Here is a 27,913-nt window from a genome sequence, read left to right as displayed (position 1 = left end):
GTATACCCCACGGTACACGTTGGCACGTGTGGAGCCTGGTGAATGCGGTAGCTCGGATTTGCACCATGTGTTTGGCGCGCGCGCGCGGCAATGACGAGCGAAAGCTCATCCTGCACTTTTACTGTCACGCCGACGGACAGCAGAAAGAAAGTATTGATCGACAACGTGAAACTTGAAACCATCTCACCAGGGAGCCCACATAAGAGCGACAGATCGCAGCGATCCGTCGCCAGGTCGTTTGAAATGTCTCGAGGTTGCGCTTGTGTCGACAAATCGCAGTGATCGATCGCTAATTGCTTGGAATTCTCATGGAATCTGATGGATCGCATGCGATGTGTGACAATATGGTTGCCTGGCTGAGACACACTCGTCTAGTTACAGTACACTGGTGTGACAAAAGTCGTGGAAAAGCGATTTACAAATATACAGATTGCAGTAATAACACGTATACAAGGTAAAAAAGGGCGGCGCATTAGCGGAGCTGTTATTTGCACTCATGTGGAAAGGATTCCGGCCTGATTATGACCGGACAACGGGAATTAACAGACTTTGAACACGGAATGGTACGAGCTAGATGGATGGGGAATTCCATTTCGGAAATTGTTACGGAATTCAATATTCCGAGAAGCACAGGTCAAATGTGTGACGAGACTATCAAATTTCAGGTATTATCTCTCACCATGGACAATGTGGGAGGGCAGCGGCGTTTGCGATCATTCGTCAGTACCAACAGACAAGCAACGCTGCGTGAAATAAATGCGTAAGTCAATATGGATCATACGACGAATTTATACGGTAGAACAGTGCAGCGAAATATGGCGTTAATTTTTTTTTCTGGTTTTAGGGCGCACAACTTCAACGGTCATTAGCGCCCAGACTACGTTAGGAATGCACCGCGAGGCACAAGTTTAAAACAGCAACTAAAAGGGAAAACACGATAAAAGATCGACAGGCATAGGATTAAAAAAAACAGCATAATCAAATGTCCTTAGACAGGTTGGTCAATTTGATAAAACGAAGAACGCGAGCAGCTGCTCCTGGGTCATCTGCTAAAATGGCATCGAGAGTACATGGCAGGCCAAGATCAAGACGCAGTGTAGTAAAATCCGGACAGGACGTTAAAATGTGGCGGACCGTCAGCAATTGCCCAAATGGGCAGAACAGCGCCGGCGCAGCCGTCAGCAGATGGCGATGGCTGAATCGGCAGTGTCCAATTCGTAACCGGGCCAAAACTACCTCCTCCCGCCGAGAGGGGCGTGAGGAGGACGTCCAAGCCGCGGGAAGAGGTTTCAAGGCCCGAAGCTTGTTGTCCGTAAGTGCAGCCCAATCAGCATGCCACAGCGATAAAATACGCCGACAAATGACCCTGCTACAATCTGATGAAGGGACACAACAAGAAGCTGTCCGAGACTGGAGGACCGCAGCCTTGGCCGCGGCATCTGCAGCTTCGTTCCCAGGGATACCTACATGGCCAGGAACCCACATAAAGCTAACCGGAGAACCCTCGTCCACCAGCTGCTGAAGAGAGCGTTGGATCCGGTGCACGAAAGGGTGAACCGGATACGGATCACTGAGGCTCTGGATGGCGCTCAGGGAATCGGAGCAGATGACATAAGCAGAATGTCGGTGGCGGCAGATGTAAAGAACAGCCTGGTAGAGGGCAAAGAGCTCAGCTGTGAAGACCGAACAATGGCCATGGAGCCGGTATTTGAAACTATGTGCCCCGACAATAAAAGAACAACCGACCCCGTCATTGGTCTTAGAGCCATCTGTATAAATGAAGGTCATATTAATGAACTTCCAACGAAGTTCGACAAAACGGGAGCGGTATACCGAACCGGGGGTAACCTCCTTTGGGAGCGAACTGAGGTCAAGGTGAACGCGAACCTGAGCCTGGAGCCAAGGTGGCGTGTGGCTCTCGCCCACTCTAAAGGTTGCAGGGAGTGAAAAATCGAGGTGTTGAAGGAGGCGACGAAAGCGAACTCCAGGGGGTAGCAGGGCAGAGACATACAACCCGTATTGACGATCGAGAGAGTCGTCAAAAAAGGAACGATAAGACGGGTGGTCGGGCATTGACAGTAGCCGACAGGCATACCGACAAAGCAGTATATCGCGCCGGTAGGGCAGTGGCAATTCACCGGCTTCAGCATGAAGACTTTCGACGGGACTAGTATAAAATGCTCCGATCGCAAGACGTAAACCCCGATGTTGTATGGAGTTGAGGCGGCGTAAGATGGACGGCCGTGCAGAGGAGTATACGAAGCTCCCATAATCCAGCTTCGAGCGGACGATCGACCTATATAGGCGAAGTAGGACGGTTCGATCCGCTCCCCACGACATACCACTGAGAACACGGACATTTAGAGAACGGGTACAACGGGCAGCCAAATAAGACACATGTGGAGACCAGATAAGTTTCCTGTCAAATGTAAGACCTAAAAATTTTGTTGTCTCCACGAATGGGAGAGCAACGGGACCGAGTCGTAAGGACGGTGGGAGAAACTCTTTGTAGCGCCAGAAGTTAATACAGACCGTCTTCTCGGCAGAAAAACGGAAGCCATTGGCGACACTCCAGGAGTAAAGATGGTCAAGAGGACGCTGAAGACAGCGCTCCAGGAAACATGTACGCTGCGCGCTGCAATAGATGGTAAAATCGTCCACGAAAAGGGAGCCTGATACATCAGCTGGGAGGCAATCCATTATTGGATTGATCGCTATGGCGAAGAGAGCGACGCTCAAAACTGAGCCCTGTGGTACCCCTTTCTCCTGGCGAAAGGTGTCGGACAGGACAGAACCCACACGTACTCCTGAACTGTCGATCCATTAAAAAGGAACGAATAAAAAGAGGGAGGCGACCGCGAAGGCCCCATGTATGCATGGTGCGGAGAATGCCCGCCCTCCAACAGGTGTCGTAAGCCTTCTCCAAATCAAAGAACACAGTCGCGGTCGGGCGCTTCCGCAAGAAGTTATTCATAATGAAGGTCGACAAGGTATCCAGATGGTCAACAGCTGAGCGGCGCCTACGAAATCCACATTGTACATTGGTAAGTAAGCGCCGAGATTCGAGCAGCCAAACCAAACGAGAGTTAACCATTCGCTCCATCACCTTACAGACACAGCTGGCAAGCGAGATGGGTCGATAACTGGAAGGCAAGTGCTTGTCCTTCCCCGGCTTAGGAATCGGCACAACAATAGACTCGCGCCAGCATGCGGGAACATGTCCCTCAATCCAGATGCGATTATAAGTACGAAGAAGGAAACCTTTACCCGCAGGAGAAAGGTTCTTCAGCATCTGAATATGAATAGAATCAGGCCCTGGAGCGGAGGACCGTGACCGGGCAAGTGCATTTTCGAGTTCCCGCATGGTGAATGGGGCATTATAACTTTCACGATTCGAGGAGCGGAAGTTAGGTGGCCTAGCTTCCTCTGCCTGTTTTCGGGGGAGGAAGGCAGGGTGGTAATGAGCGGAGCTCGAAACCTCTGCGAAAAAGCGGCCGAAGGCATTTGAGATATCCTCAGGGGCCACAAGGACGTCATTCGCGACCGTCAAGCCGGAAACTGGTGAGTGGACCTTAGTGCCAGATAGACGGCGCAGGCTACCCCAGATAACAGGAGTAAAACTGTTGAAGGTGCTTGTGAAAGCAGCCCAGCTGGCTTTCTTGCTTTCTTTAATAATACGACGGCACTGCGCACGTAATCGTTTACAAGTGATACAATTCGCCACTGTAGGGTGGCGTTTAAAGGTGCGTAAAGCACGTCGACGAGCACGTAAAGCGTCTCTACATGCTGCGGTCCACCAGGGGACCGGTACGCGACGTGGAGAAGTAGTAGTGTGACGGACGGAATATTCAGCAGTGAGAATGACTTCCGTGAGATGTGCGACCTGACTATCGCAGCTTGTGAAGGTTTGATCCTGAAAGGTCGCCCTGGAAGAGAAGAGCCCCCAGTCGGCTTTGGAGATGTTCCAACTAGCTGAGCACGGAGAGGGGGTATGATGCAGGAGATGGATGACACACGGGAAGTGGTCGCTCGAATATGTATCCGAAAGGGCATACCACTCAAACCGGCGTGCAAGTTGGGTAGTACATATAGAGAGGTCTAAATGGGAATAGGTGTGAGATGTGTCCGAAAGAAAAGTAGGGGCGCCAGTACTGAGGCAGACAAAATTGAGCTGGTTGAAAAGGTCTGCTAACAGGGAGCCCCTCGGGCAGGATGCTGGAGAGCCCCAAAGGGGATGGTGGGCATTGAAGTCTCCAGTTAACAAAAATGGTGCAGGTAGCTGAGCAATAAGTTGCATCATGTCTGCCCTGGTAACAGCAGACGACGATGGAGTGTAAACGGTACAAATAGAAAATGTAAAAGTGGGGAGAGTAATTCGGACGGCAACTGCCTGCAGGCCGGTGTGCAATGTGATGGGATCGTAGTAAATATCATCCCGGACCAGCAAGATAACCCCTCCATGAGCCGGAATACCTACCACGGGGGTAGGTCAAAACGCACAGAGGTGTAGTGTGCCAAGGCAATGTGATCGCATGGGCGTAGCTTCGTTTCCTGGAGGGCTACGACGAGCGGTCGGTGCAAGCGGAGCAGCAACTTCAAGTCCTCTCGGTTGGAGCGAATGCTGCGAATATTCCAATGAATAAGTGCCATCGTGAGAAGAAAAGGAAGATGAAAGAAGGGGTCACCTCGAAGGCCGCTGAGGGCCTGGCTTCGAGCGAGTACTGCCGCCGCTATCAGTAGGCGGACAGTCATCGTCCATTGGTTCTATAGGTTCATGGGCCATCTCGTTAAGATGGCCGGGAGGAGGAGCTTCCACCGCCGGTGGACGGCCAGATGTTCGGCTACCAGCGGTGCGGCCAGGCGAAACGGATGACGGCCTGGGGCGGCAACCGCTGGGTGGCGCAGGAGAAGAAATGTGCCGTGGAGGAGAAGGAGAACTGTGCTTCCTATGAGCCTTCTTGGAAGGTCTTTTTGTGGAAGTACTGGTCGACGGCTGGGAGTTCGAGGTACGTAGGAAGTCTGCACGGGACGGTTCCTTCTTGAAGGCCCGTGCATCTGATTTCTGGGTCTTCGTCTTGGCAGAAGTTGATGAAGGTGCTTGTGTTGGAGGGGTGACAGGAGGAAGAGGATACGTCGACCGCGCGATCTTAGCACTGGCCGAACGGACGACCGTGGTGCCGAAGGTCAGATCGCATGTCTGTGTCGCCACCTCCCTGGTAGTCCGAGGAGAGGCGAGGACAGTACTGTATTTTCCCGCTGGAAGCAGCGTGGGTTTCCTACTAGCAAATAGCTTGCGAGCAGCCGAGGTGGACACTTTCTCTTTGACCCGAATTTCTTGGATACAGCGTTCTTCCTTGTAGATGGGACAGTCGCGGGAGGACGCTGCATGGTCACCCCGACAGTTCACACAACGAGGAGACGGAGGTGGACAGTCACCCTCATGGGCATCCCTGCCACAAGTGACACATTTAGCCGCATTGGAACAAAACTGGCGAGTGTGATTAAAACGCTGACACTGGTAGCAGCGCGTAGGTGTCGGGACATAGGGGCGAACAGAAATAACCTCTTAGCCCGCTTTGATACGCGACGGCAGCTGAACACTGTCAAAGGTCAAGAAAAGTGTCCGGGTCGGTACAAGGTCAGTGTTGACCTTTTTCATGACCCTATGGACAGCCGTCACGCCCTGCTCAGCGAGGAAAGACTAAATTTCCTCGTCAGTGAATCCGTCAAGTGATCGAGTATGTACCACACCACGAGACGAATTCAAAATGCGGTGAGCCTCCACCCGGACAGGGAACGTGTACAGGAGTGTGGCCTGAAGCAGTTTTTGTGCCTGAAAGGCGCTCTCAGTTTCTAGTAACAAGGTACCATTACGCAACCTGGTACACGACTTGACAGATCCGGCTATGGCATCTACGCCCTTCTGGATAACGAAAGGGTTGACAGAGGAAAAATCCTTGCCATCCTCAGGTCGAGAAACTACGAGGAACTGTGGGGCAGGCGGTAGTACTTTTGGCACTGGTGGCTGGTCAAGTTTCCGTTTATGGCCAGTAGTCGAGAGAGAAGAAGAAGAGAAATCCATTGCGGAGGAATCCCCCATGATTGCCAGCGTCTCCGATGACGCGCTCCTTCCTTGTGGGGACCCTATCAGAGGGCACTCCCGCCTTAGGTGAATGTTTACACCTCAGGTCACACCTCCCGAGAAACAGACGGAGGGACCAATCGGCATGGTCAGAAGGTATCAGATCAGGCAATCACCCCTCCCTGGGCCTGGCCTTTACCAGGGGGTACGTGCGTGCCTTACTTGTCTACCCAGGGCGGGGAATTACGCGTTACCCCGTCACCGGCTACGCGTGCGAACGCGTGGGTCGGCGTTCAGGCGCGCACAGGGAGGAAGGAGGAAAAAGAAGAGAGAGAGGGAGAGAGAGGACAGTCTGTCTCAAACGCCGAGGCGGAGACCAGAGAAGGTAAGGAGAAGAAGGCAATGAGAAGGCAAGGAGAAGAAGACAAGGGAAAGAGTAAGGAAGACAGTGAGATGGAGAAGAGCAGAGAAAGGAACCAACCAAAGGAGGGAAGAAACGAGAAGTGAAAAAGCAAAGTGACCGCAAATAGAAGTCGTGGAACCGTCCGTCTCCGGACGCAGGCGCTAACTACCCCCTTGAGGAGGAGGGACTCCTTTTAGTCGCCTCTTACGACAGGCAGGAATACCTCGGGCCTATTCTAATCCCCGGACCCGCAGGGGGTATGGCGTTAATGTGCTGTGGCAGCAGACGACCGACGCGAGTACCTTTGCTAACATCATGATATCTCTTGCAGTGCCTCCCTTGGGCTCGTGACCGTATCGGTTGGACACTAGACGACAGGAAAACCGTGGGCTGGTCGGACAAGCCCCGACTACTTTTGGTAACAGCTGATGGTAAGGTAGCTACTTCCTGTCCGCCCCCGGTAGCAAAGTGGTTTGTAAGTGTGGCGCAATCGGTAGCCTAATGGAATACTATACATAAACGGTTTAAGATTCGAATCTCCTCGGGATCATTTTTGCCGGTACGGTAGCTCAGCGTGCTCGGTCACAGGGTTAGCTGCCCTCTGTAATAAAAAAACTGAGTTAATCGATCAACAACGAACTTAAACGGATGTCTTAACGACGTCCGCCCCGAGCAGATGCAACGAACAAAAGCGAACAAAATGAGATTTAACAAACAAAAAAAAAAAAAAAGTTGTCAGTGACAGACTGTCAATCCTAAGGGCCCGGGTTCGATACCCGGCTGTGTCGGAGATGGTCTCCGCTCAGGGACTGGGTGTTGTGTTGTACTAATCATCATGGACCCAAGTTGTGAACAAGGCACTGTGCAAGACGGTGGTGCTCCATAATGGTGTGAGCTGTGTTTACATGGAATGGACCCGGCCCTCTGGTCCAACCACCGATGATATGTTGGAAATGGTTATATTTGGCTACTCGGAGACCGTTTGCAGATATTCATGGACTTCATGTTCGCAAACAACGATGAATTTGTTTGGATGAAAATGCGCCATATCATTGAGCCACAATTATTCCTGACTGGTTTGAAGAATATTCTGGACAATTCGAGCGAATGGTTTGGCCACCCAGATCGCCCGTGAATTCCATCGAACATTTATGGGACATAGCCAAGCGGTCAGTTCGTGCACAAAATCCTGCACAGGAACATTTTCTCAACTATGGGCGGCTTAGACGCAACATAGTTTAATTCTTCTGCATGAGAGTTCCAACGACTTGTTGAGTCCATGGCACGTCGAGTTGCTACGCTGCGCCGAGCAAAAGGAGATCCGACACGATATTAGGAGGCACCTAATGACTTATCACCTCAGTGTATTACGTTGTAAGGTGACGGCGGATAATATGGACCTCTTGCAAGTAGCTCGTAATTTAAATTTAAAGCACAGCAGCAGGAATAATAAGATGAGCTGGTGTACTTCAATCAAAACCTTTCATAGTAGAGTTAAGTTATACAGACGTTTAGAACAACTGCGAAGTAAGTCGTTATTTTATTATGAAGACACCATTCAGTTTCGGTCTCTGTAGTGCCAGACAAGTATTTGTATGTCTCACATTTCGTGCAAAGATGTCATTAAACGAAAGAATAGGGGTGAAACTGTGCCAAAACAAGGAGTTATTCGTAATTATGTAATCTGATAGCATGTCATAAAGTAGTTCTGATTTTAATTTTCTGTGCTTAAGAATAAAATTATGTATTAAATGCAGAGTGAAAATAGTGTAATGCAAAATGGACATGAAAATACTTATTTTGTGTTTTGATGAGCGTCGTAGTTCCGTTGCATAGTGTTTTCTTTTTAATTGCAACGAATTATAAAATTATGTGGTGATAAATGTGTGTGCCGGCCGGAGTGGCCGAGCGGTTCTAGGCGCTACAGTCTAGAACCGCACGACCGCTAGGTCGCAAGTTCGAATCCTGCCTCGGGCATGGATGTATGTGATGTCCTTAGGTTAGTTAGGTTTAAACAGTTCTAAGTTCTAGGGGACTGATGACCTCAGAAGTTAAGTCCCATAGTGCTCAGAGCCATGTGAACCATTTAAAGCTGTTCGAAATGGTTCAAATGGATCTGAGCACTATGGGACTCAACTTCTGAGGTCATTAGTCCCCTAGAACTTAGAACTAGTTACACCTAACTAACCTAAGGACATCACACACATCCATGCCCGACGCAGGATTCGAACCTGCGACCGTAGCGGTCTCGCGGGTCCAGACTGCAGCGCCTAGAACCGCACGTTTAAATGTGTGTAAAATTATATAACGTATTTAGGTTTAAGTATTTAAATCTTATAAAACCTGTAAAAGAATTGTGACCATGTTTAGGAATTATTTTTATTAATGTAGTGTCACGTGACCCGACTCAGGACTGGGGATATGAGCGGGAAAAGGGAGTCTCTGTCCGTTGTGGTGGTAAGTTCGGGAAGGCAAAGTGCCAAAGCATGGACGCCAGTGTATGTGAATAAACTGTAAAGGAACAACGTGAAAGTGCGTAGGTGCGAGACAATAAACCATGAGTACGAATTGCACCGAATATTAATTATCCAGATCGGATCATTTGTGAATTTAAAAATGCGTGGCCACAAAGTTAGGAGTGTTTTTTTTTTTAAATTCATAAGTTTCAATCTGAACTTGTATAGTGTACCTCATTTTGCGCAAAGTTGTGGTGTAGACAATGGGGTGTATTGAATTCACTGCTGTTCAAAGGCTAGCCAATATATGACTCAGCATTAGGGGCGCAAATGCAACTCTTCACTACCAACCCCCTTTGCAGGTGGATAGTGAATGAGCCCGAGTACAGTTGCAACATGTGGTTGTGTAATTTAGTTTTGTTTAGCTTTGCCGACGTTGAGCAATAACCTTATATTAGAATTTACAGTTAATCAGATAGGCCTACCACGAAACACACGGAGATGTTGAGGTCGGAGGTGCCATTTATATTAAAAAGTAATACAAAATACACCCTTCGATTTTGCAGTCATTAGAATTTTGAAGCTTATACTACAGAAGTTGAATTAACAGGAAGTTCATAGTAATAGTCAAAATACATTAGACTCCTTCTGATGACTGAGTTATTTACAAAACAACATTCTTTACTACAGTTTTTAACTTCCGAGTTGTAACTTCTAAACAGAATTATGCAGTGTATTATTTAGTTGACACTGTAATTTAAGTAGTCATGGGAGATCTATTATCCTGCTTTCCTCAAGTCCCTTGCATTTTCATGTCCGCTAACAATAGTAGGTAATCAGCAGAGCTGATGTTAACAACGTTTCTATAGACACTTCGTGACGGCAAAAAGAATTGTAAAGTCACTTCCTGTTAAACTAGAGTACTAATGAATGAAAAAGGAACTGAGAACCAGTAAATTAAAAACGAATTTCAATAGCATATTGGAAAGATGTACACAAACCACTTGGCGCCTGTGAAAAAGGCAACACAGTACTTGTACTTTGTGTTAAGTAAACCACGGTTACCAAGAAATGCGGTTCAAAACAAGTTCGTTCCGTTTAGCTTTGACCACGCTGAACTTTACGTTAGAATTTACAGTTATTCAAATACCACGAAGCATTCTGAGACCTCGAGGCCGGAGTTGCCAATTCGTTTTTTTTACGTTTATTATTAGCAAATATTACTGAATATATGGAGATAAATTGCCACTGCTGCTGAACACAGTTCATTTTCCACGCAGAACGTCGACACAGTTGCGTAATAATGGTTGAGATTGCTTGGCAAATCATTGGAGTGTGGCTGGGTCTACGTGAGAGTCCAATTGCAGCGATATCGCCTGCGACGGATCTAATAGAAGCGACTGGGCTCCAATATATAAGTTTCAGGCAATATCTTAGATGGGTATATAGGCAATCATTTCGCTGTTAAAAATCTCTTCTAACAAGAAATTAGTAGTTCCCGGGAGCTGTGGCGAACGGAAATAGCCAATATGGTAATAAAGGGAAGTACGTGGGATGGACATGGTAGAAGACGACCACGGTTTGAGCGGAGTAGGCACCTTGCGCGTCGATGAATGTGAGAAGAGGACAACACAAACGCCAGTCCCTGGGCGACGAGAATCTCCAACCCCAAACCTCTCAATCAAGAGGCAGCTAGTCCGTGAGCTGCGGACTACCGTTAAGCACGTTCAAATGGATGTAGGTTATGCTACGGTGAGGAAATTTGCACAGAATCGACTAGCGGGGAGTGCTGCTTCACACCAGTCTTCGGGCTTAAGACGCCAACAATGCAATTGAAAAATATATCTAAACAAATGCAGTGGATACCAGGGTACTTTTTATGATCCATAACAAAAAATAATCAGCTCAATTTTTTGAAATATTAAAAATATCCCAGTACAAACTGGTTGTAATTCTGTATAAATTTAAGTATTTTTACTTAACTGAAACTGCGTTATTTTAAAAAAAGTTGTCTATTTCCTTGCATGCGGCCCTACTTTCAAGCTGGCCTTGTATCTAGATGGTTGGTTGGTTTTGGTGTTTGATGGGGGCTAAACATCGAGGTCATCAGTCCCCTGTTCCAAACAGACATACTTGTAAAAGGCCTATACAGTAAAAGCGTAACCGCTGCACCCAGAGGGAGGGAACACCAAGGGGAACAGAGCTAAAATGAACACCGCAATAACACAAAATAGAGGGTACTTAAAAGAAGCAGAGCAAACAGTCGACTAGAGTAAAACAGACTACAGTGGTTGATGGATCAGGTAAAAGGTCAACCACTCAACTACCAACGAAGAACCTCCAGCTGGAAAGCGTTGATAGAGGTACCAACACAACTTGTTACCGTAGAAGACACGATTTTGGTATCCACGTCACAATTAAAAGTCGCTGGAGTGGGTGTAGCCTGAGAAATCATGCGAGAGCACCCGCACTAGAGTGGGTGAAAAAACCCAGCTGCACGGATAAAACGTAAAATTGAGTCAGCTATAGAGGCATCGTCACCTAGAATTAAAGGAAGTGCAGCTGGTAAATTAAAGGACTGCCGCAAGGGGGCAGTCCATCAGAAGATGGACCACTGTCAGCCCTGCATCACAGCGACACTTGGGCGGATTCTCACGGCGAAGGAGATAGCTGTGGGTCAATCGCGTATGTCCAATTCGGAGACGGCGGAGAACAACTGAGCCCCTACGCGTGCTCCTCAAGGATGAGTTCCATACGGCCGTGGACGACTTTACCATGTGGAGCTTATTTGGCGTGTTCAAGGCAGACCATTCAGAGCTCCAGACATCGCGGACGTTGCGATGTAGGGCTGACCGGAGGTCTCTTTCCACGAGACCAAGCTCCAGGGGTGGCGAAGTGGTGGCCTGCTTGGCCAACCGATCGACACGTTCGTTTCCTGGAATGCCGATGTGGCCCCGGGTCCACACAAACGTCGCTGAACGACCACACTCGGCGAGAGCGAAAACAGCATCTCGAATACCGCGCACCAAAGGGTCCCGAGAAAAACACTGGTCGAGTGCTTGCAATCCACTCAGGGAGTCACTGCATACGACAAATGACTCCCCAGGGCAGGAGAAAAGGTGAGCGAGTTCACGATAAAGAGCAACCAGCTCCGCAGTGAAAACACTGCTCCCACAAGGCAGGGAATGCTGCTCAACGTACTCGCCGTGGAGGAAAGCAAACCCAGTGCGCCCATCGACCACAGAACCATCGGTGTAGACTACATCTACATCGCGGAACGAGGCAAGAAGAACCAGGAATTTTGTAGCTAGAGCCATACGTATTTGTACCTAGGGTCGCAGCTTTGTTCCTATAACCATTATGTAACCTTTACTTGAATAATTATTATTATTGTTGTTTCTTTCTTTTCTCAGACTTTATTATTATTATTATTATTATACATTAGGGGAAAGGCGGTTTATAATATGTGTCAAAGTTATTTTCCAAACGAACTATTTCTACCCAAAAAATTACAAGAAAACTTGTTGGTACAGATTTTGGAGATTAGCTTAAAACTACTGGACCAAAAAAGGAAGAGAATTTGGACATAATTAGTTCTTTATTGTGCGCAATACGAGGGACGTTTCATAAATATTGCACAGGTTGGTATTACTATGAATTATTCGATGCAACAACAACGAAAATTACGTCAGATGTAGTTGGCAGCTTGAGGTAGAGCCCGTCTTTTTGCGCTGTGTTCCCTAACATAAAATTAGCGATTGGTAGAATAGGACCCTGCAGGCGTCTCGGGTAGCGTAGCTGTTTAAGACCACAGGTCGTACTCTTACATCAAGATCGAAGCGGTAAGCGGGAAAAACCCGACCATTGGCGACAATCCAAAACCAAGAAGGTGACCGAGGTGTGAAACTTGTGGCATATGCTCTTGAAGAAGATCGCTATGTGACTCCTGAAGAACACTCTGAAACCACGGGAATTCCCCCGACATCAGTGTTCCGTATTCTGACAAATGGCTTGAAAAAGAAAAAAAAAAAATTCTGCGATATGGGTCCCACTCTGTTTTTACTACTGAAAAGAAGCAGGAACACCTGGACATTGCACCTTTGCTCAAACAACGATTAAACCGCGAAGGTCAAGGGTTCTTGCGTCGAATTCTCACTACTGATGAAACGTGGATTAGAGACTTTGAATAGGAGTTGAAATCACAGTCCAATGAGTGGAGAGCTTCAGATTCTCCACGTCCAAATAATTTCGACGCGCTCAATAAAATGATAACTTTTGCTTATGATCACCAAGCAGTCATCATGACAGGAAGTCCCAAGAAGAACACAAGCAGTCATCATGACAGGAAGTCCCATGAAGAACACGTGTCTCAGCAGTGCATTGTCGAAATTTCATGCAAAACCTGCGCAGAAAAATGCACAAAACCCGACCTCAGTTGCTCGAGGCTGGGAATACTCGCCCGCATATCGGCAATACTGTAGCCCGAAAACTGTACGAGTACGGATGGGAAGTGTAGTCGCATCCTCTCTAACGTTCCGACATGAATCCACCAGAATTAGACTTATTCCCGAAGTTGAAAAAACCTATGCATGGACGTCGTTATTTATCTTTGGAAGAGCTTTCTACCACCGTTACCCGAGTCATTCGACCGACAGATTAGCAGAATCTGTGTCCTGGCCGGAATAATACAGCTTCTGAGACGTTGGCATTCAGTCAAAGAGAAGTAAGGAGACTGGGGGGGGGGGGGTTAATTAACTACGTGAGCCAATTACGGCGTTTTTTCGACCCCCTTCCCTTTTACCCCATTCCCACGTTGGGAGATTTAGCTCGACCACCCGGCCACGCCCCCCCCCCCCCCCCCCCCCCGCGACAGTCACACGTGAGATTATTCAAAATGTGTATTTTTAGTGTAAATTTGTTAATCTTTAATCGACTGCGATGGATTTATTTTAAAGAAACATAATTTGCTTGCTTATTTTTATTAGAATCTAGTTAAGACTAGTCTTCAAGACAGAACGTAGTCTAGAATCACAACGAGAAAACTGAGCAATAAAATACTTAAAATCGAACGGCTACTACGCTACTTAGTGGCGTCCGCATAGCCGCTATAAATATTATTGTGTAGGATTTAGCAGTATATTAGTGGAGAAACAGGTGCTGAATGAGACGAAGAATAGGAAGGCATGTGGAATTGATGATTTGCCAGCAGGACTGTAGAAGAGTCTGGGAAACAAGGCAAGAAAAGAAAAGAAATACTCTACCTCTGTAACGAGATATATGACAAAGGGGAATGGCCTGAGGACTTCCTTACAACAGTTATCATACCAATAGAGAAAAAGAGAAACACTAAAAAATGTGAAGAGCTTAGGAGCATCAGTCTAATTACTCATGCAGCTAAAGTCTTGCTGCGAGTGTTGAATAGAAGGCTATATGGTAAGCTGGATAGAGGGATTGCAGAGGAGCAGTTCGGATTTAGAAGAGGAAAAGGAACAAGAGATGCTATTGGCCTGTTAAGAACTATATGGAAAGATATGGAAAAAGGTAGAGAAATCTTTGCTGTTTCTATAGATTTAGAAAAGGCTTTTGACAGAGATCAGTGCAACAAGCTGATGGATATTTTGAAGAGGAAAGGAGTAGACTGGAAAGAGAGAGACGAGTGATACAGAATCTATATTTACACCAGAAAGGAAGGATAAGGATTGGAAATGAAATGTCAGAAGGAAGCAGCATTGGACAAAGTGTTAGACAAGGTTGTTAACTTTCCCCACTGTTGTTTAACGCATACCTTGAAGAAATTATTGCGAAAGGGTTAAATGGGAAAAGAGGAATATGTATTGGTGGAAAGAGAATTGAATGTATAAGATTTGCTGATGACATGGTATTAGTGGCAGAAAGTGAGCCGACAGTGAATAACATGCTGAAAGATCTGAATGAAGCTTGTGTGGAATATGGGATGCAAATAAACACAGCAAAAACAAAGAGTATGGTCATCAGTACAAGACTCAGACTGTCCAATATTAAAATAGGACAATCTACCATTAGCCAAGTAAGTGTATTTAAATATCTTGGAAGCACAATAACTGAAGACTTGAGACGTCACCAGGAGGTGAAAACTCTAATTGCCATAGCGAAGGGGGCATTCAACAGTAAGAGGAGACTCTTATGTGGCAAATTAGATAAAGGTCTAAGGGAAAGGTTAGGCAAATGTTTTGTCTGGAGCGTAGCACTATATGGGTCAGAAACATGGACGCTGAGACGAGAGGATGCAAAAAGGTTAGAAGCATTTCAGATGTGGATGTGGAGGAGAATGAAGAGAATAAGCTGGATGGAAAGAGTGAGCGATGAAAGAGTATTGGAAAGGGTTGGTGAGAGAAGATGTCTGCTGAAAGTTGTAAGAAAAAGGAAAAAGAACTGGTTGGGGCATTCACTGAGAAGGGAGTGCTTGCTAGCAGATGCTTTGGAAGGATTGGTTTGTGGGAGAAGACTGAGAGGAAGAAAGAGATACCAGATGATAAGACGACATAAATGGAAGAGGAAATTATGCAGGTCCAAAGAGGATGGCAGAAGACCAAACATCTTACCATGTGAAAACCTGCCAAAATTCTAAGTTGTATGGTACACATTGTAGAAATTGATAGTGCTTACCTCAGAAGAAGAAAAAAAAAAAGCAGTAACAAAGAAAATTTTACTTTAGTATGGCGAAAAGATGAAAGTGGTCCACCTATCTCACTCGTTGCCAAATTCCCTTCTATTGTGGAGTGTCCAATTGTTGTTGCCAACCAATTGAGTACCAAAACACTGAATATCCTTAATTTTTTCTCAAATAATGTATGTGGCTCTAGATAAAAGATGACCCTAGGTACACTGGTTCAAAATGGTTCAAATAGCTCTAAGCACTATGGGAATTAACATCTGAATTCATCGGTCCCCTAGACTTAGAACTACTTAAACCTAACTAACCTAAGGACATCACATACATCCATACCCGAGGCACGATGCGAACCTGCGACCGTAGCAGCAGCGCGGTTCTGGACTGAAGCGCCTAGAACCGCTCGGCCACAGCGGCCGGCTGGTACACTGGTCTCCCGTATTTGGATATCCAACTTCCGTAGTCTTGCCAATAAACAGAACCACCCGGAGACGCTTCTGATATGCTCTCAATGATTCACGATGCCTTTTGCTAAAGGCTGTGAATACCCTGCGTGAGACTTGCACAGTTTGGCCTCAATCAAAAGAACACTATCCGCCAAAACTGTCTGCTCCAGTCAGGGTAACAGTTGCCAATATATTACATGCCACCCTCAAGGCACTCATTTCAATAAATTAATGCATTAATCCCACTTGCACAAAAATTGAAATTCTGCGTCAAATAAATAAATAAATCGTCCGCCGTTGAAAAATGATCCGAAAGAACTTGAAAACTGATGCCCTCTTTATGCATTATGAGGCGACTAATTGGTGCACAAGTTTTTCGTACTATATCGCCCACAGTGTGTCCTCGTTCTACTCAGCACACTCTTGCGTTATTAAAGCTTTCATGGCATGATTCGTGGCTGCTTGGCAATCTATAGCATGTAAACACTCATTTTTCATATTATCCAGCTGTATTTTATCGCGCAAAACAGCTTCATTTTACGTAGTTTACTCCTATGCAAGATGAAAGCAGAGCTGACCATTTGCAGCGTAGTCGACAGTATCGATTGCGGACCTCTGGTACAGAGCCGAGTGGAGGGTCTGAATCAGAGCCTCAGACGGTTCTGCGACCGTGTAGGCTGCAGATTCCTCGACTTGCGCCAAAGGGTGGTTGAGTTTCGGGTTCCGCTCATTAGGTCAGGTGTCCACTCTACGCAAGAGGCGGCTACACGGGTAGCAGGGGCTGTGTGGCGTAGACTGGACGGTTTTTTAGGTTAGAGGGTCTCGGGAAAATAGAAGAAGGGCTTCAGTTCAAATGGCTCTGAGCACTATGGGACTTTACATCTGAGGCCATCAGTCCCCTAGAACTTAGAACTACTTAAACCCAACTAACCTAAGGACACCACACACATCCATGCCCGAGACAGGATTCGGACCTGCGACCGTATCGGTCGCGCGGTTCCAGACTGTAGCACCTAGAACCGCTCGGTCACTCCGGCCGGCAAGGACTTCAGTCACAAAGGGTGCAGACTGAACACAGGAAGAACGTAGATACAGGAACCATTGGTATAACAGTTGTAAACTGACGTAGCTGTGTTGGGAAAGTACCAGAGCTCCAAGCGCTAATAAAAAGCACTGATGCTCAAATCGTTATAGACGCTAAAAGCTGGCGAAAGCAGAATATAAGCTCAGCCGAAATTTTTAGCTAAGAAACTAACGATGTTCCGAAAGGATAGAGTAAATACAGTTGGCGATGGCGTGTTTGTTGCTGTTAGAAGTAGTTTAACTTGTCGCGAAATTGAAGGAGATACTTCCTGTGAGTTAGTATGGGCAGAGGTCATTGGGAATAAAATAATAACTGGATCCTTTTACCGACCTCCCAATTCAGAAGATACAGTTGCTGAAAGGTTCAAAGAAAACACGCACCAGACTCATTCGATAATACACTCCTGGAAATTGAAATAAGAACACCGTGAATTCATTGTCCCAGGAAGAGGAAACTTTATTGACACATTCCTGGGGTCACATACATCACATGATCACACTGACAGAACCACAGGCACATAGACACAGGCAACAGAGCATGCACAATGTCGGCACTAGTACAGTGTATATCCACCTTTCGCAGCAATGCAGGCTGCTATTCTCCCATGGAGACGATCGTAGAGATGCTGGATGTAGTCCTGTGGAACGGCTTGCCATGCCATTTCCACCTGGCGCCTCAGTTGGACCAGCGTTCGTGCTGGACGTGCAGACCGCGTGAGACGACGCTTCATCCAGTCCCAAACATGCTCAATGGGGGACAGATCCGGAGATCTTGCTGGCCAGGGTAGTTGACTTACACCTTCTAGAGCACGTTGGGTGGCACGGGATACATGCGGACGTGCATTGTCCTGTTGGAACAGCAAGTTCCCTTGCCGGTCTAGGAATGGTAGAACGATGGGTTCGATGACGGTTTGGATGTACCGTGCACTATTCAGTGTCCCCTCGACGATCACCAGTGGTGTACGGCCAGTGTAGGAGATCGCTCCCCACACCATGATGGCGGGTGTTGGCCCTGTGTGCCTCGGTCGTATGCAGTCCTGATTGTGGCGCTCACCTGCACGGCGCCAAACACGCATACGACCATCATTGGCACCAAGGCAGAAGCGACTCTCATCGCTGAAGACGACACGTCTCCATTCGTCCCTCCATTCACGCCTGTCGCGACACCACTGGAGGCGGGCTGCACGATGTTGGGGCGTGAGCGGAAGACGGCCTAACGGTGTGCGGGACCGTAGCCCAGCTTCATGGAGACGGTTGCGAATGGTCCTCGCCGATACCCCAGGAGCAACAGTGTCCCTAATTTGCTGGGAAGTGGCGGTGCGGTCCCCTACGGCACTGCGTAGGATCCTACAGCCTTGGCGTGCATCCGTGCGTCGCTGCGATCCGGTCCCAGGTCGACGGGCACATGCACCTTCCGCCGACCACTGGCGACAACATCGATGTACTGTGGAGACCTCACGCCCCACGTGTTGTGCAATTCGGCGGTACGTCCACCCGGCCTCCCGCATGCCCACTATACGCCCTCGCTCAAAGTCCGTCAACTGCACATACGGTTCACGTCCACGCTGTCGCGGCATGCTACCAGTGTTAAAGACTGCGATGGAGCTCCGTATGCCACGGCAAACTGGCTGACACTGACGGGGGCGGTGCACAAATGCTGCGCAGCTAGCGCCATTCGACGGCCAACACCGCGGTTCCTGGTGTGTCCGCTGTGCCGTGCGTGTGATCATTGCTTGTACAGCCCTCTCGCAGTGTCCGGAGCAAGTATGATGGGTCTGACACACCGGTGTCAATGTGTTCTTTTTTCCATTTCCAGGAGTGTAGTTGGTGGTGACTTTAATTTACCCTCGATATGTTCTATTGGTTATGAACTGTAGATTAAAACTGAAGAAACTGCAAAAAGGTGGAAATTTAAGGAGATGGGACCTGGATAAACTGAAAGAACCAGAGGTTTAACAGAGTTTCAGGGAGAGCATAAGGGAACAACTGACAGGAATGGGGGAAAGAAATACAGTAGAAGAAGAATGGGTAGCTTTGAGGGAAGAAATAGTGAAGGCAGCAGAGGATCAAATAGGTAAAAAGACGAGGGCTAGTAGAAATCCTTGGGTAACAGAAGAAATATTGAATTTAATTGATGAAAGGAGAAAATATAAAAATGCAATAAATGAAGCAGGCAAAAAGGAATACAAACGTCTCAAAAATGAGATCGACAGGAAATGCAAAATGGCTAAGGAGGGATGGCTAGAGGACAAATGTAAGGATGTAGAGGCTTATCTCACTAGGGGTAAGATAGATACTGTCTACAGGAAAATTAAAAAGACCTTTGGAGAAAGGAGAACCACTTGCATGAATATCAAGAGCTTTGATGGAAACCCAGTTATAAGCAAAGAAGGGAAAGCAGAAAAGTGGAAGGAGTATATAGAGGGTCTATACAAGAGCGATATACTTGACGACAATATTATGGAAATGGAAGAGGATGTAGATGACGATGAAATGGGAGATATGATACTGCGTGAAGAGTTTGACAGAGCACTGAAAGACCTGAGTCGAAACATGGCCCCCGGAGTAGACAACATTCCATTAGAACTACTGACAGCCTTGGGAGAGCCAATCCTGACAAAACTCTACCATCCAGTGAGCAAGATGTATGAGACAGGCGAAATATCCTCAGACTTCAAGAAGAATATAATAATTCCAATCCCAAAGAAAGCAGGTGTTGGCAGATGTGAAAATTACCGAACTATCGGTTTAATAAGTCACAGCTGCAAAATACTAACGCGAATTCTTTACAGACGAATGGAAAAACTGATAGAAGCCGACCTCGGGGAAGATCAGTTTGGATTCCGTAGAAATGTTGGAACACGTGAGGCAATACTGACCCTACGACTTATCTTAGAAGAAAGATTAAGGACAGGCAAACCTACGTTTCTAGCATTTGTAGACTTAGAGAATGCTTTTGACAACGTTAACTGGAATACTCTCTTTCAAATTCTGAAGGTGGCAGGGGTAAAATACAGTGAGCGAAAGCCTATTTATAATTTGTACCAAATGGCAGTTATAAGAGTCGAGGGGTATAAAAGAGAAGCAGTGGTTGGGAAGGGAGTGAGACACGGTTGTAGCCTATCCCCGATGTTATTCAATCTGTATATTGAGCAAGCAATAAAGAAAACAAAAGAAAAGTTCGGAGTAGGAATTAAAATTCATGGAGAAGAAATAAAAACTTTGAGATTCGCCGATGACATTGTAATTCTGTCAGAGACAGCAAAGGACTTGGAAGAGCAGTTGAATGGAATGGACAGTGTCTTGAAAGGAGGGTATAAGATGATCATCAACAAAAGCAAAACGAGGATAATGGAATGTAGTCGAATTAAGTCGGGTGATGCTGATGGAATTAGATTAGGAAATGAGACACTTAAAGTAGTAAAGGAGTTTTGCTATTTGGGGAGCACAATAACTGATGATGGTCGAAGTAGAGAGGATATAAAATGTAGACTGGCAAAGGCAAGGAAAGCGTTTCTGAAGAAGAAAAATTTGTTAACATCGAGTGTGGATTTAAGTGTCAGGAAGTCGTTTCTGAAAGTATTTGTATGGAGTGTAGCCATGTATGGAAGTGAAACGTGGACGATAAATAGTTTACACAAGAAGAGAATGGAATAGAAGCTTTCGAAATGTGGTGCTACAGAAGAATGCTGAAGATTAGATGGGTAGATCACATAACTAATGAGGAGGTATTGAATAGAATTGGGGAGAAGAGGAGCTTGTGGCACAACTTGACTAGAAAAAGGGATCGGTTGGTAGGACATGTTCTGAGACATCGAGGGATCACCAATTTAGTATTGGAGGGCAGCGTGGAGGGTAAAAATCGTAGAGGGAGACCAAGAGATGAATACACTAAGCAGATTCAGAAGGATGTAGGCTTCATTAGGTACTGGGAGAAGAAGAAGCTTGCACAGGATAGGGTAGCATGGAGAGCTGCATCAAACCAGTCCCAGGACTGAAGACCACAATAACAACATGTTCTACATCTACATGGATACTCTGCAAATCACATTTAAGTGCCTGGCAGAGGGTTCATCGAACCATCTGAACAATTCTCTGTTACTCCGATCTCGCATAGCGCGCGTTAAGAATGAACACATATATCTTTCAGAACGAACTCCGATTTCCCTTATTTTATCGTGGTGAGCGTTCCTCCCTATGTAGGTCGGTGTCAACAAAATATTTTCGCATTCGGAGGAGAAAGTTGGTGATTGGAATTTCGTGAGAAGATACCGTCGCAACGAAAAACGCCTTTCTTTTAATGATTTCTAGCCCAAATCCTGTATCATTTCTGTGACACTCTCTCCAATATTTCGCTATAATACAAAACGTGCAGCCTTTCCTTGGACTTTTTCGATGTACTCAGTCAGTCCTATATGGTAAGGATCCCACACCGCGCAGCAGTATTCTAAGAGGGGACGGACAAGCGTAGTGTAGGCAGTCTCCGTAGTAGGTCTGTTACATTTTCCAAGTGTCCTGCCCATAAAACGCAGTCTTTGGTTAGCCTTCGCTACAACATTTTCTATGTGTGCTTTCCAATTTAAGTTGTTCGTAATTGTAATACCTAGGTATTTAGCTGAATTTACAGCTTTTAGATTAGACTGATTTATCGTGTAACCGAAGTTTAACGAGTTCCTTTTAGCACTCACGTGGCTGACTTCACAGTTTTCGTTATTTAGGGTCAACTGCCACTTTATGCACCATTCATATATTTTTTCTAAATATTTTGCAGTTTGTTTTGATCTAGTGATGACATTTTTAGTCGATAAACGACAGCGTCATATGCAAACAACAGAAGACGGCTGCTCAGATTGTCTCCCAAATCGTTTATATAGATGAGGAACAGGGCGCAAATACATGCTTAATCCCGGAGGTACGCGTAAAATATCATCCTACATTGTACTAAACGCATTCTCTGAAAATTATTTCGAGCAGTTAGTTCATGAGCCCACGCCAATAATAAATAAACTGTTGTGAAAACACACTTGACCTCTTAGCAACAAATAATCCTGAGTTAATAACGAGCTTCAAAACCGATTCAGGCAGGGTTGTCGTTGCAGGATTGAATATTGTAATCCCCAAAGCCTCGAAAAATAAGCGAAAAATACACCTATTCAAAAAAGCAGATAAAAATTCACTTGACGCCTTCCTGAGAGAGAATCTCCACTCATTCCAAATTAATAATACAAGTGTACACCAGATGTGGCTTGAATTCAAAGAAATAGTATCGGCAGCAATTGAGAGATTTATACTAAATAAATTAACAAACGATGGAGCTGATCCTCTTTGGTGCACAAAACGAGTTAGAACACTTTAAGAAACAAGGAAACAAATATGCCAAATTTAAACAGACGCAAAATCCCCAAGATTGGCGATCTTTTACAGAAGCTCGGAATTCAGCGCAGACTTCAATGCGAGATGCTTATAACAGTTTCCACAACGAAACTTTGTCTCGAAACCTGGCAGAAAATCTAAAGCGATTCTGGTCGTAGGCGAATTATGTTAGCGGCAAGAAACAATCAATGGCTTCTCTGCGCGATAGCAATGGAGATATTATCGAAGGCAGTGCTGCCAAAGCAGATTTACTAAACACCGCCTTCCGAAATGCCTTCACGAAAGATGACGAAGTAAATATTCCAGAATTGGAATCGAGAACAGCTGCCAACATCAGTAACGTGGAAATAAATATCCTCAAAGTAGTGAAGCAACTTAAATCACTTAATAAAAGCAAGTCGTCTGGTCCAGACTGTATACCAATTAGGTTCCTTTCGGAGTATGCTGATGCATTAGCCCCATACTTAATCACATACAACCGTTTGCTGGACGAAAGATCCGTACCCAAAGACTGGAAACTTGCACAGGTCACACCAATATTCAAGAAAGATAGTACGAGTAATCCACTAAATTACAGGTCCATGTCGTTAACGTCGATATGCAGCAGGATTTTGTAACAAATGTGTCAGAACATTAGGAATTACCTCGGAGAAAACGGTCTCTTGACACACAGTCAACATGGGTTCAGAAAACTACGTTCCTGTGAAACCCAACTAGCTCTTTATTCGCATGATGTGTTGAGTGCTACTGGCAAGGGATTTCAGGTCGATTCCGTACTTCTGGATTTCCGGAAGGCTTTTGACACTGCACCACACAAGCGGCTCGTAGTGAAATTGCGTGCTTATGAAATATAGTCTCAGTTATTTGACTGGATTTGTGATTTCCTGTCAGAGAGGTCACAGTTCGTAGTAACTGACGGAAAGTCATCGAGTAAAACAGAAGTGATTTCTGGTGTTCCCCAATGTAGTGTTATAGGCCTTTGCTGTGCCTTATCTGTATAAACGATTTGGGAGACAATCAGAGCAGCCGTCTTCGGTTGTTTGCTGATGACGCTGACGTTTATCGACTAATGTCATCAGTAGATCAAAACAAACTACAAAATATTTAGAAAAAATATCTGAATGGTGCATAAAGTGGCAGTTGACCCTAAATAACGAAAATAGTGAAGTCAGCCACATGAGTGCTAAAAGGAACTCAAACTTCGGTTACACGATAAATCAGTCTAATCTAAAAGCTGTAAATTCAGCTAAATACCTAGGTATTACAATTACGAACAACTTAAATTGCAAGGAACACATAGAAAATGTTGTGGGGACGGCTAATCAAAGACTGCATTTTATTGGCAGTACACTTATTGTTAGAAAATGTAACAGACCTACTACGGAGACTGCCTACATTACGCTTGTCCGTCCTCTTTTAGAATACAGTTGCGCGGTGTGGGACCCTTACCAGATAGGACTGACGGGGTACATCAAAAAGGTTCAAAGAAGGCAGCACGTTTTGTATTATCGCGAAATATGGGAGAGAGTGTCACAGAAATGATACAGGATTTGGGCTGGACATCATTAAAAGAAAGGCGTTTTTCGTAGCGACGGAATCTTCTCGCGAAATTTCAATCACCAAATTTCTCCTCCGAATGCGAAAATATTTTGTTGACACCGACCTGCATAGGGAGGAACGATCACCACGATAAAATAAGGGAAATAACAGCTCGTACGTAAAGATATAGGCGTTCATTCTTTCCGCGCGCTATGCGAGATTGGAATAATAGAGAATTGTGAAGGTGGTTCTATGAACCCTCTGCCAGGCACTTAAATGTGATTTGCAGAGTATCCATGTAGATGTACATACCCATCCAATCATGAAGCCGTCATACTCCATTACTTTCTGTACCGTATTTGTTAATTTTAATGCACAAGCGAAGCAAGCAAAAATACAATAATTATAAAATAAAAACTAAGATCATGCATGGACAAGCATCGCACAGTGCTAAATTGACGTGCTGTAATCACACTAGTCTTAGCACATCGCAAGGCATACACATGCTTTAGTACGGCTTTAGAGTCACAGTTTCTCTACCTACACTCACAGTACATGAAGAGTTCTCGATAAATGATTTCTTCCCGACATTTATCAGGTTTCATTTTCCATGTTCGCTACATGATCTGTTGAAGAAGCGGAACTTGCGTATCATGTTCAGAAGTCGCCAATAACTCTATCGCAATTTGAATTTTGATATGTTGCGCGAGTTTTTACCCATGCCTAAACACGCAAGGTGGGTATTCAAAAGTTACGTACTGGACACCCCCACCCCCCTTTCATCCCCGTTTTGCATTGGTCAATATTGCGCGGATGTAAACAACAGGTTTCGCTACCGGTTTTAAAGGCGAAGGAGGGGCTGCCAAGAAAACCTAAAATGTAAGACTGTATAAGGATACCATAACTAAAACCAATATTAGCACGTAACCACTAATTAAAAACATTTATCATACTGAAGAATTATGTGGCTGACTTGCTAGGCACTGCAAATTTTCCATAAATTAATAAAAAGAAACTGACCAAGAAGGGGTTGTTCCAATAGAATATTTGTTTATGTTTGTGTTCGGAGTTCTAAGCGATGTTGCGAGATCCGATTAACTTCTCAATGTAAATGAGCACATGTTGAGAAATAAACACGAAAATCCTAAAATCATTTGGGTGCGAAAAGCTGACACCGAATCTATGAATACTACGCATTCACTAAATAGCGCAAGTGTCTGGATTCTCGATGTATGACTGTAACTAACCAATAACCCGTATGTTGCAGAATATTTTATTGTTTTAGAATACACTGTAACGAGATAAGTACTCAGCATAGATTATGAATCAGCTCGACTTACGCGCACAGGCTATTGTTGCTTATCGTGTGATAACGCGTGACAATCTCAGTTGTTGCGAGCCTTCCTCGCAGCGAGCATTCCTCGGCACGATGGCGATACTAGAAATCCCTGTTTCTCGAAGAATTTGTATCCGGATAATAAAAAAGGAGAATTTAAGAAAGTTCTCCGAAAAATTCTTTAAATGACGTGCATTAATGTAAAGAACAAAATGATTAAGCCTCGTTTACACAAACAGTATTCAATTGCCGGCACTGAACAAATCCGCAAGACTGCTGTATACTTGCCTCACACTATACGGCCAAAGTTCCACCACTATGGACACACAACAAGTTCTTCCAGAATGCAAAAACGATATTACCGCTTGTAACTAGCATGATTTGTGGGGGACGTAATTCGACAACAAATCATCAATAGTCGAGAGCATTGAAAGATTTCAAGGAGTAATCTATTTTTGAATAAATTGCCAAATTTTGCTATGTTTACCATAATTACACTGCAGACGATGAACAGTTGTCATTTGGCAACTAACAACGCAACGCAATTTTAAGACAAAAATAATATCAATAAATTATCTTTTACCCCTTTTAAATGAGCGGTAAGGTCATCGTGAAAGAGTTTAATTAAATTATTTAACAGTTCACCAGGGTCATTGTGGGAGCCTAGCAATAAAACAAAATCTCAATCCACAGACACACATAGAATATGTAAATAAAGCCACAGGAAGTGCGACACGGCTGTTGCACACAACACACACTGCATTCTTGAACTAAAGACTGGAGGTATCCCTGTAATGACTGTAGAAAGAGACTGATTACTTAATTTTAAAAAAAAACGTAAAAGCAATTAACTAAAATGCAATAATCCATAGCGTACTCACTTCCATCATCCAAGTAGCCACAATTTTCCTCATGAAGGGTTTAATATCTTTCTGGATCTTGACGAAATAATTTATCGGCGGAATGCTGTTCTTTTCTTCTTCTAAAAGATTTTTGAAAACGCGTGAATCGTCGTAAATGACGCTGTCCCTTTCCGCACGTTGGTCGTCCTCGAGACGTTCTACACACAGCAAATTCATGACCCTACACACACCTGTAGAAATAAGTTTGTACTCTTCGAGTAAAATATTAACACAAGTAATTATGTGGCTGTCACTTCTACTACAGGAACAATTAGCAACTCAACACAAACTTCTTCCTGCCGCACTCGTGCTCCCTCTGCCTCCACACAACTGACTGTCAACAATTCCACTGCATCTCTGGGATTACTGGTTCAGCGGAAAGCCGGCTGAATGTGATGGCATCTAGCGAGTAGTGGTGGAATTAACGCTCGTGCTGCCGTGAGTCGAGCGGCTGACAGGCGGACAACGGAGACGGAGAGTGTACAAAGTATATAAAGGGGAGCATGAAATGTTTATGCTTGAAATCAAGAAGCGACCTAAAGATCTGAACGAACAACTTGTCAGTGCATTTTGTTGACAAACTTAGATCTATAATTATAAAAAACTTCGTGTGTACCGTATTCTTACTTGTAATGTACGTACCATACCCTTTCCCGAACAATACGTCCACATGACCTCTTCTAGTGTGTAGGTGCCTGAATACACTGCTTGGTAAGAGGTTGACACGATATTGTTTATTAGATACGTTACTAGGGACGTAAAATGTTAACGGTAATGAGAGAAAGATCAAATGCCTCTCAAAAATCAAATAGCTAATATAATACTACAAGGCATGCCTAAAAGGGCAGTACCGTTAGTTTTTGACTTTCCACGTTCCAACAGTTTCACTTCGCGTAACACCAATTGATGAGACCACCTGTCAGAGTTTAGTGGACGGGAGTCTACTGCAGCTGAAGGAAACATGCAGCAGACCTCAACAATGAATGAGATTAAGTCAGTGGTAAATTCAAGTAGAAAAGAAGGTTCTGCTGTTATATGTTTATCACGGTAGAGATGGTTAATAGTTGCAGGAAATGTTAGGGAGTGAATACCATGTCACCAGCATGCAAGATTGGTTCAGGTGACGGGCAACATTCGTTTATTTATTCGTTCTTAGACCATTCAGCAAAACAGTATCGGAAATGTTTGACACATTACAGGAAGAATAAATACATATACAAAGTAGGTAGCATAGGACAGGAAATCGGCAATGACCTTCTTGAGGAACCCAGCCCAGCATTTCTCTTAACAGTGTGGGAAAACATGGAAAACTCAAGTCAGTATGGCCAGATTTCAGGGCGTGGGGGGGGGGGGGGGGGGGGGGGGGTGAAGTCATGAATCCCACCCTTCCCAAACGTGAGTCCAGTGCATTAACAATGGCATATACACTTTGTCCGTCCTTGATTTGGAAAGAATACGACATATACTTAGTCCAAATAGAGATTATAAAATGTGCAAGAAGCATTATCAGTAATATAGAAGCTAACATATTCGTTTACACTGTAGAAACACTTCTCAACAAGAAATTATTATCTCGGTTCTAAGAGTAATTTCCTTCTTCAACCTTTTTAATTATGATGGCAATGCATTATAAGGAATGACACC

General features: G+C 45.2%; 1 protein-coding gene across 1 annotated transcript in view; it reads right to left on the bottom strand.

Moving 5' to 3' along the window:
* The window catches only part of LOC126413130 (G1/S-specific cyclin-D2-like), a 143,791-nt gene extending 117,204 nt beyond the window's left edge, over nt 1-26,587 (bottom strand). Inside the window, exon 1 of the mRNA XM_050083022.1 lies at nt 26,249-26,587. Within this exon, the coding sequence (XP_049938979.1) occupies nt 26,249-26,446 (198 nt within the window). The 5' untranslated portion in view covers nt 26,447-26,587. The remainder of the gene's footprint in view (nt 1-26,248) is intronic.
* Between the last annotated feature and the right edge of the window lie 1,326 nt (nt 26,588-27,913).

Source organism: Schistocerca serialis, chromosome 7 (genome assembly GCF_023864345.2).
Source record: "Schistocerca serialis cubense isolate TAMUIC-IGC-003099 chromosome 7, iqSchSeri2.2, whole genome shotgun sequence".
In the NCBI taxonomy this organism is placed as follows: Eukaryota; Metazoa; Arthropoda; class Insecta; order Orthoptera; family Acrididae; genus Schistocerca; species Schistocerca serialis.
This window is presented reverse-complemented; position numbering and strand designations above follow the sequence as displayed.